The sequence below is a fragment of the Eumetopias jubatus genome, unplaced genomic scaffold, assembly GCF_037043125.1.
Source record: "Eumetopias jubatus isolate StellerSeaLion01/CBP00866 unplaced genomic scaffold, mEumJub1_p1.0 scaffold_8, whole genome shotgun sequence".
Lineage (NCBI taxonomy): Eukaryota > Metazoa > Chordata > Mammalia > Carnivora > Otariidae > Eumetopias > Eumetopias jubatus.
The window spans coordinates 77,754,636-77,765,257 of record NW_028274814.1 but is presented as its reverse complement, the minus strand read 5'-3'; the positions used below and the strand labels follow the sequence as shown (position 1 = coordinate 77,765,257).

At 41.1% G+C, this 10,622-nt stretch overlaps 1 protein-coding gene across 7 annotated transcripts in view; it reads right to left on the bottom strand.

The window, feature by feature from the left end:
- Positions 1 to 10,622, bottom strand: part of LOC148163745 (uncharacterized) — a 105,363-nt gene that overhangs the window by 70,546 nt on the left and 24,195 nt on the right. For 6 of the 7 annotated variants that reach the window (XR_015768850.1, XR_015768848.1, XR_015768849.1 and 3 more), the window contains one exon: positions 9,049 to 9,223. Coding sequence is in view for 3 of the 7 variants with exons in the window: in XM_088026037.1 (XP_087882163.1) it covers positions 9,049 to 9,223 (175 nt within the window). In the remaining 4 variants the exon portion in view is untranslated. Of the gene's footprint in view, positions 1 to 7,876; positions 8,377 to 9,048; positions 9,224 to 10,622 lie in introns of those variants that run through there. The other variant, XM_088026038.1, reaches the window with a different exon arrangement.

The following is a 10,622-nucleotide window of genomic DNA, read 5'->3' as shown; positions in this document are numbered from 1 at the left end:
GTGGTATTGAGTCATTAATTTTACAAGGCCTGTCTAGTAATGTTGTCAGATTATTCGTTGTCTAAATCCTGAATATAATGTTACTGTCAAAAAGTGTTATGGTTCCTCAAAAAATTAAAAATAGAAATACGATACAATTCAGTAATTCCACTCCTGAGATTTACCCAAAGAAAATGAAAACACTGATTCGAAAAGTTGTATGCACCCCTGTGTTTTTTGAAACATTACAATAACGAGAGTATGGAAGCAACCTCAGGGTCCATCAACAGACGAATGGATAAAGAAGATATATGTATACAATGAAATATTACTCAGCTATAAAAAAGAATGGAATCTTGCCATTTGTGACAACACTGGTAGACCCAGTGTTTTGCTAAGTAAAATAACTCAGAGAAAGGCAAATACCCGTATGATTTCACTTATGCATGGGATCTAAAAAACTAAACTACTAATAGCCTAGTTCGACTTGATTTCTCTTTCTTCTGGAAGCCTTACCCATAACATTAAATAATCCATTAACACATGTTTTGTACATTACATGTATTATGTACTGTATTCTCACAATAAAATAAGCTAGTGAAGAAAATGTTATTGAGAAAAACATAAGAGAAAATACACTACGATGCAGTATCAAAAAAAGTCCATGTGTAAGTAGAGTAGACCTGTACCATTCAAACACATGTTGGTCAAGGATCAACTGTATATTACAAGTATTCCCATCTAGAATGTTCTTACTTAGACCTTTCTTGTAAAAGGTATCCTTTCATTGAATGCCCAAAATGGGGTCTAAAGTAGGGTACTGAGGGGTGCCTTGGTGGTTCAGTCAGTTAAGTGTCTGTCTTCAGCTCAGGTCATGATTCCAGGGTTCTGGGATAAAGCCCCGCTTCAGGATCTCTGCTCAGTGGGAGTCTGCTGCTCCCTCTCTGTCGGCCCCTCCCCCCACTCGTGCACTCTCTCTATCTCTCATTCTCAAATACATAAAATTGCTATAAACATTGGGATATAGTTGCCCCTTCGGATCACTACATTTCTATCTTTGGGGTAAATCCCTAGTATTGCAATTGCTGGGTCGTTGGATAGCTCTATATTCACCTTTTAGAGGAACCTCCATACTGTTTTCCAGAGTGGCTACACCAGCTTGCATTCTCAGCAACAGTGTGGGAGGGTTCCCCGTTCTCTGCATCCCCACCCGCATCTGCTTCCCGACTTGTGCATTTTAGCAGTTCCAACAGGTGTGAGGTGATACCTCATTGTGGTTTTGATTTGTATTTATTTCCCTGATGCCGAGTGATATTGGGCATTTTTTCATGTGTCTGTTGACCATTTGAATGTCTTCTTTGGAGAAATGTCTGGTCACGTCTTCCACCCATTTTCTTTTTTATTTTTTTAAAGATTTTATTTATTTGAGAGAGAGAATGAGAGAGAGCACATGAGAGGGCTCCCCCCTCTCATAGGAGGGAGAGCAGACTAAGAGGGAGAAGCAGACTCCCTGCTGAGCAGGGAGCCCGATGCGGGATCCTGGGACTCCTGGATCATGACTGGAGCCGAAGGCAGTCGTTTAACCAGCTGAGCCACCCAGGCGCCCCTTCCTCCCATTTCTTGACTGGATTATTTGTTCTTTGGGGGTTGAGTTTGATAAGTTCTTTATATATAGATTTTGCATACTAGCCCTTTATCTGATAGGTCATTTGCAAATATCTTCTCCCATTCTGTCAGTCGTCTTTTGGTTTTGTCGACTGCTTCCTTTGCTGTGCAAAAGCTTTTTATCTTGATGAAGTCTTTGTTTCCCTTGCCTTTGGAGACGTGTCTAGCAAGAAGTTGCTGCGACCCAGGTCACAGAAGTTGCTGCCTGTGTTCTCCTCTAGGATTTTGATGAGTTCCTTTCTCACATTTAGGTCTTACATCCATTTTGAGTCTATTTTTGTGTATGGTGTAAGAAAATGGTCCAGTTTCATTCTTCTGCGTGTGGCTGTCCAATTTTCCCAACACCATTTGGTGAAGAGACTGTCTTTTTTCCATTGGCTATTCTTTCCCGCTCTGCCGAAGATTAGGTGACCACAGAGTTGAGGGTCCATTTCTGGGTTCGCTGTGGTTCTGTTTCATTGGCCGATGTGTCTGTTTTTGTGCCAGTACCATACTGTCTTGATGATGACAGCTTTGTCATAGAGCTTGAGGACCGGAATTGTGATGCCACCAGCTTTGGTTTTCTTTCTCAACATTCCTTTGGCTCTTCGGGGTCTTTGTGATTCCGTACAAATTTTAGGGTCATTTGTTCCAGCTCTGTGAAACAAGTTGATGGTATTTTGATAGAGATTGCCTTGAATGCACAGATTGCTCTGGGTCGCGGTAGCATAGAGATTTTAACAAATTTGTTCTTCCAGTCCATGAACATGGGGTATTTTTCCATTTCTTTGTGTCTTCCTCAGTTTCTCTCGTGAGTGTTCTATAGTTTTCAGAGTACACATCCTTTGCCTCTTTGGTTAGGTTTATTCCTAGGTATCTTACGGTTTTGGGTGCAGTTTTAAATGGGTTCGATTCCTTAATTTCTCTTTCTTCTGTCTCGTTGTTAGTGTATAGAAATGCAACTGATTTCTGTGCATTGATTTTATATCCTGCCACTTTGCTGAATTCCTGTATGAGTTCTAGCAATTTTGGGGTGGAGTCTTTTGGGTTTTCCACATAGAGTATTACGTCATATGCGAAGAGTGAGCGTTTGACTTCCTTGCCGATTCCGATGCCTTTTATTTCTTTTCGTTGTCTGATTGCTGAGGCTAGGATTTCTAGTGCCATGTTGGACAACAGTGGTGAGAGTGGACATCCCTGCCATGTTCCTGACCTTAGGGGAGAAGCTCGCAGTTTTTCCCCATTGAGAATGATATTCACCGTGGGCTTTTCATAGATGGCTTTTATGGTATTGAGGTATGTGCCCTCTATCCCTGCACCGTGTCATAGATGGCTTTTATGGTATTGAGGTATGTGCCCTCTATCCCTGCACCGTGAAGAGTTTTAATCAAGAAAGCATGCTGTACTTTGTCAGCTGCTTTTTCCCCATCTATTGAGGGGATCATATGGTTCTTGTCCTTCCTTTTATTAATGTAGCATATCACATTGATTGATTTGCGGATGTTGAACCACCTTTGCAGCCCAGGAATAAGTCCCACTTGGTCGTAGTGAATAATCCTCTTAATGTACTGTTGGCTCCTATTGGTGAGTATCTTGATGAGAACTTTTGCATCTGTGTTCATCAGGGATACTGGCCTGTAATTCTCCTTTTTGGTGGGGTCTTTGTCTGGTTTGGGGATCAAGGTAATGCTGGCCTCCTAGAAAGAGTTTGGAAGGCAGCTATGCTCACCACTATACCACCAACGCCTGCTATAGAAAGAGTTTGGAAGTTTTCCTTCCATTTCTATTTTTTGAAACCACTTCAGAAGAATAGGCATTAATTCCTCCCTAAGTGTTTGTTAGAACTCCCCAGGGAAGCCATCTGGCCCTGGAGTTTTGTTTGTTGGGAGATTTTTGATTACTGCTTCAATTTCCTTGCTGGTTGTGGGTCTGTTCCGGTTTTTTTGTTTTTTCCTGTTTCAGTTTTGGTAGGTTGTACGTCTCTAGGAATGCATCCATTTCTTCCAGATTGCCTGATTTGTTGGCATATAGTCTTTCATAATATGTTCTTAAAATTGTTTGTACTTCCCTGGTGTTGGTTGTGATCTCTCCTCTTTCATTCATGATTTTATTGATTTGGATCCTTTCTCTTTTCTTTTTGCCAAATCTCGCCAGGGGTTTATCGATCCTATTAATTCATTCAAAGATCAAAGAACCAGCTCCTAGTTTCATGGCTGTGTTCTACTGTTCTTTTGGTTTCTATTTCATTGATTTCTGCTCTGGTCGTTATTAATTCTCGTCTCCTGCTGGGTTTAGGCTTTATTTGCTGTTCTTTCTCCAGCTCCTTTAGGTTTAAGGTTAGGTTGTGTATTTAGGACCTTTCTTAGGCTGTTACTGCTCTATACTTCCCCCTGCCCCCAGGACTGCCTTTGCTGCATCCCAAAGGTTTTGAACAGTTGTGTTTTCATTTTCCTTTGTTTCCGTGAATTCTTTTAATTCTTCTTTAGTTTCCTGGTTGACCCATTCATTAACTTTAACTTCCATGTGTTTGAGTTCTTTGCAAATTTCCTCTTGTGATTGAGTCTAAGTTTCAAGGCGTTGTGGTGTGAAAATATGCAGGGAATGATCCCATACTTTTGGTACTGGTTGAGACCTGATTTGCGACCCAGTATGTGACCTCTTCTGGAGAAAGTTCCACGTGCGTTCGAGAAGAATGTGTATTCTGTAGCTTTAGGTTGGAATGCTCTGAATATATCTGTGAAGTCCATCTGGTCCAGTGTCGACCTTGGAGAGTCGTGGACCTGGGGCGGCAAAGGAACTGAGGAAAAGAGACAACAGTAGAGCGAGGCACAGGGGACCCCGAGCAATCAGCCCGAGGTCCCGAGGTTTATTTTCCGTAATCGTACATACCTTGTACAGCGATACAGATCTATAATGGTTTACAGCAGGGGCTTAGTAAGGCACATTCTTCCATGTACATAGGATTAGTCCAGCGTGTATGATAAGAATCCTTAAAGCAGGACAAGTGAACAAAGAGGGGAGTGCACAGCGTGCTATTTACAGGGCAAGGGAACAAAGAGGGCAGTGCACAGTGTGCTATTTACAGGGCAAGGGAACAAAGGGGGGAGTGCACAGCGTGCTGTTTACAGGTGGCTTCCTATCTACAAAACATCTGCTGCTGCCTACTTTAGAAAAGACCACACACGTCCCAAGGGCATTTCACTCTGATCCTTTCAGGTCATTTTTAGCCCTGCAATCTCAAGTTTTCTCAGAGATCTCGGAGGCCGAACGAACCTGCACCGGTGGTGGTTGTGGCGTTCTGTTCCCACAGTCCAGTGTGTCGTTCACTGTTGTTATTGTATCATCATCAATGTGTTTCTTTAATTTTGTTATTAATTGGTTTATGTAATCGGCTGCTCCCATGTTAGGGGCACAGATATTTACAATTGTTAGATCTTCTTGTTGGATAGGCCCCTTTCATTATGATACTGTCCTTCCTCATCTCTTATTACAGTCTTTGGTTTAAAATCCAATTTGTCTGGTATAAGGATTGCTACCCCAGCTTTCTTTTGATGTCCATTAGCATGATAAGTGGTTTTCCACTCCCTCACTTTGAATCTGGAGGTGTCCTTGGGTCTAAAATGAGTCTCTTGCAGACAGCATATCGATGGGTCTTGCTTTTTTATCCAGTCTGATACCCTGCGTCTTTTGATTGGGGCATTTGGCCCATTCACATTCAGGGTAACTATTGAAAGCTATAAATTTAGTGCCTTTGTATTACCTGTAACGTCCCTGTTTCTGTATATTGTCTCTGTTCCTTTCTAGTCTGTGTTACTTTGGGGTTCTCTCTTTGCGTAAAGGATCTCCTTTAATATTTCTTGCAGGGCTGGTTTAGTGATCAGAAATGTTTTAGTTTCTCTTTGTCCTGGAAACTCTTTTATGTCTCCTTCAATTTTGAATGACAGCCTTGCTGGAGAAATAAAGTATTCTTGGCTGCATATTTTTCTCATTTAGCACCCTGAATATATCCTGCCAGTCCTTACTGGCCTGCCAGGTCTCTGTGGTTAGGTCTGCTGCCAGTCTAACGTTTCTACCCTTGTCGGTTAAGGACCTCTTGTGCCGAGCTGCTTTCAGGATTTTCTCTTTGTCTCTGAAATTTGCAGGCTTCACTACTATATGTCGAGGTGTTGACCTGTTTTTATTGATGTTGAAGGGGGTTGGGTTCTCTGTGCCTCCTGGATCTGAATGCCTGTTTCCTTCCCCAGATTAGGGAGGTTCTCCGCTATCATTTCTCAAATATACCTTCTGCCCACCCCCCTTCCTCTTCTTCTGGGATCCCAATTATTCTAATATTGTTTCGCTTTACGGTATCACTTATCTCTTGAATTCTCGCCTCATGATCCAGTAGTTGTTTATCTCTCTTTTTTCTCAGCTTCCTTATTCTCCATCATTTTTTAATTTTTTTAATTTTTTTTTAAAGATTTCATTTATTTTATTGACAGAGTAGACACAGCAAGAGAGGGAACATAAGCAGGGGTCATGGGTGAGGAAGAAGCAGGCTTTCTGCTGAACAGAGAGCCTGATGCGGGGCTCGATCCCAGGACCCTGGGATCATGACCTGAGCCAAAGGCAGATGCTTAATGACTGAGCCACCCAGGTGCCACATTTTATTTTGTCTTCTGTATCAGTACTTCTCCTTTCTGCCTCATTTATCCTAGCAGAGCCTCCAAATTTTTTTTATTTTAAATACATAATTTTTATTAAGTATAGCTTAGTAAGTCTGGAAAAGATAAGTAAATAATGTTTTATTTCACCCTTACCCATATGTATGTGATAAATTCTTTAAAATTTCTTTTTATTTTAAGGATTTTATTTATTTATTTGACACAGAGAGATAGTGAGAGAGCACAGAGAGGGAGAAGCAGACTCCCCGCTGAGCAAGGAGCCCAACATGGGTTCGATCCCAAGACCCTGGGATTATGACCTGAGCTGAACACAGCCGCTTAACCAAGTGAGCCACCCAGGCACCCCTAAAATTTCTCTTCACTTAGCTGACATATGTTATATCATTAGTTTCAGATGTAGTGTTCAGTGAATCATCAGTTGTATATAACACCCAGGGCTCTACACATCACGTGCCCTCCTTCATGCCCATCACCCACTTACCCCATCCCCCCACCCACCTCCCCTCCAGCAAACCTCAAGTTAGTTTCCTATAGTTAAGAGTCTCTCATGGTTTGTTTCCCTCTCTGGTTTCTTCCCATTTTAGTTTTCTCTCCCTTCCCCTATGATTCTCTGCACTGTTTCTTATATTTCACATGTGTATGAAACCATATGCTAACTGTCTTTCCCCGATTGACTTTTCTCTCAGCATAATACCTTCCATTTCCATCCACGTCAATGTAAATTGTAAGATTTCATCCTTCTGATGGCGTAGTAATATTCCATTGTATTTATATATACCACGTCTTCTTTATCCATTCATCTGTTGATGGACATTTGGGCTGTTTCCACAGTTTGGCTATTGTGGATATTCCTGCTATAAAAATTGGTGTCCAGGTGCCCCTTCTGATCACTACATTTGCATCTTTGGGGTCAATACCTTGTAGTACAATTACTGGGTCATCGGGTAGCTCTATTTTTAACTTCTTGAGGAACCTCCATACTGTTTTCCAGAGGGAGAGCCTCCATTTTTTAGTGCAGCTTATTAATAGCCTTTTGATTTCGATTTGTTAAGATTTTAGTTCTTTTATTTCTCCAGAAAGGCATTCTGTAGTGTCTTCTATGCTTTTTCAAGCCCAGCTAGTATCTTTAGGATTGTTATTCCAAGCTCTAATTCCAGCATCTTACTTTTATCCATACTGATGAGGTCCCTGTCAGTCAGTACTGCCTCTTGTTCTCTTATTTGAGGTGAGTTTTTCCATCTAGTCATTCTGTCCAGAGAAGAATAGATGAATGAGAGAACAAAATACTAAAAGAGCAACAGCGACCCCAGAGAAATCTACTCTTAACAAATCAGAGGAGACCTGAAGCCACAAAAATAAGTAAACTAAGAATTAAAGTCGAAAGAGAATATAGGGGCGCCTGGGTGGCTCAGTTGGTTAAGCGACTGCCTTCAGCTCAGGTCATGATCCCGGAGTCCTGGGATCGAGCCCCGCATCGGGCTCCCGGCTCAGTGAGTAGCCTGCTTCTCCCTCTGACCCTCTCCCCTCTCATGCTGTTTCTCTCTCTCTCTCTCTCTCTCTAAAAAAAAAAAAAAAAAAGAAAGAGAATATAATCGGACAGCTGATGAGAACAGAGCAATACACTAGATTCTGGGTGTATTTTGGTCTGTTTGTTAGAAGAAACTACATCCCAAAATTGTAAAGAAAGAAAAACTTATATATATGCAAAAATAAAATTAAATACAATGAAAGTGTAGAATGTAATTATAAAAATGAACGTTAAAAACATTTTTAAAAAACGAGTTGATAAAATAAGAAATTGGTTGTAAAGGAAGAAAAATTACAATTGAGAGATTAAGGAATCATGAGAAAAAGCCATGACTTCTATATAGTATTTTCGTCTAGTGCTGGAGTTTTGCAGTTCTGTGTGATCGGTAAACTTGGTCTTAGCCGGATGTTCTTGCTGATTTTCTGGAGGAGAGGCCTGTTGTGCTGATTCCCAGGGGTCTTTGCTCCAGCAGTATTGCACTGCCCTTGCCAGGGGCCAGCCTAAGTCAGGGCCTCGGGATTGCTCTATGTGGCTTTTGTTGCCTGAAGGCTTTCCGCACCACTTTATAGGATGAGAATGAAAATGTCAGCCTCCCAGCGTCCAGCCCGGGAGCTGAAAGCTGGCACCCTCCGCTCTTCAGTGTGCCCTCACGGAGAAGCTGTCAATCACTCTTATCTCCCTGGTTTCTGTCTGCCTTCTGTGTACACCCAGCCTGTGACTGAACATTTTTATCTCAGCCACACCAACTCCCTTTGGAGTTTCCAAACTTTGCAGTCTCCTGTGGCATGCATTCATGCCGCTCCTCCTGGGAGAGGGAGGGAGGTCTTGCCCTGGTTCTGCCACTTGTATGGCCCCTGCTCTGAGAGCGGTCGCCCAACTGGCTGCGGTTTGTGGTTTATGGCAACACTGAGCTGAACGCCCCCCTCCTCAGCTCTCTGATTGCAGCCGGCTTCACTGCTCAAATGCCTGGGAACTCTCCCATACTCAGGCACCCCCATTCTTTCTGTGACCCTGGGGATCCTGAGATAAGGCTGTTCCACCTAGGGTTCCACCCTGCTTCTCCACCTGAGTGCCTTTCAAGCAGGGATGTCCCTCGCCAGAGCGGACTTCTAAAAGTTCCGATTTGCGCACCACTGCTTTATCACTTTCAGATAGCCGGCTTATGTAGGCTCCCTCGCCCCCATGGTTTATCTCCCATATACCACCTCAGATTCGCTTCTCCACACCTCCTACCTTGCAGAAAGTGGTTGCTTTTCTATTTGTAGAATTGCAACAGTTCTTTTCTTAGATCTCAGGTTGAGTTCACAGGTCTTCAGAATGATTTGAAAGCTATCCAGCTGAATTCTAGGGACCAACAAAACTATGGTCCTCCACTCCTCCGCCATCTTCCTCTTCTTCCAGAAAGTATCTATATTCAATAGACGTATATTAATTGTATTTTTTATCAGATTCATCTAAATAGCATTACATATGTTTCTTCTCAGTTACCTAAGATTAAAATAAGTAGGGATTTATTTTATTTATGTGATTATCTTTCTATTTAAGCAATCCCTAACTTAGTTTTAGTCTCTAAAAGTGTTGTTTAAAGACTGCATTTCATAAGCTATATATAATTCCTACAGTAATGTCTCTTTAACTTGAACATTATAAATAATATTTGACTTATTTCAGATGCAGCAGGAGATGGAAAGGAATATAGAGAACTAGAAGAAGGTATGTTGCCAAATTTATGAATTAAGATGGTCATTGATTTTGGAAATAAACTATGAATAGTAAATGGCATCCCTTTCCCTTGTTTGGATAATAGGTACTACATTAATTTTTTTTATATCTATCTAATAAAAAATGTAAAACATAAACATAATGAAGAACATACTTATTCCTCATTTAATCATTGTGTTTGTTCAGACTTTTTTTAAAAATCTCCAAACGTCTACGTATCTGTTATTATTTCTGGCTATAATCTTCCTTCAGTTCTGCCTCTCCTATGGAACGTCAACCTGAATAAGTGGGCTTTCTCAAATTCTTGTTTCTGCTAGTGGTATAAGACCAAAAAAACCAGACTTGTCTTAGTAATAGTTAAGCAATTATAGTCCATATAGCTGTCACTTGACAGATGGTATTTAAATCTCCAGTCATTGATTTTGTCATTGGTTTACCTTTTGCCATTGAGTAAAATTCCAAGTTCCTTATATGGAATAAAAACACCCAAATCAATTTGGTTCTTGCCAGATTATTCAGCCTTCTCTGTCGCTACTTACCCTACTCTGTTGCTTTGCTCTAGCACCTCTTCAGCGTAGACTACTTGCAATTCCACAAGTGTTCTTCCTCACTCTTTGTATATGTTCTTTGTATATGTGTCTTCCCTCCACCTGGCACACTTTTTCCTTGTACTTCAGGTATCAGTTTACATATCACCTCCACCAAAAAGCAGACAATATTGATAGAAAAGTAGGATGTCCCTTTTGTATGTTCTTATAGTGTCTTGTTTTATACCTGTCATGGTATATTCAACTCTAAAATTGCCTGTTTGCTTTTTCAGTTTATAGTATATGGTTGTTCAGGGGTGGGCTCTGTCATCATCATGTAATTTCGTCTCGTAATGAGAAACTAGAAGCTCTGATATTTATCCACAATAGCAATTAACTTGGTGGGCAACCATGAGCAAAATATATTTAATAGTCATCTTGTATTTTGTAGTTCTATGCAGATATTTTTCATTCTTCTTAACACTCATAAGGCTTCAACTTTGTTTTTTACTAACTTGTAGTTAACTACAAAGTTAAAATTTTAGATAAAGAATGTAA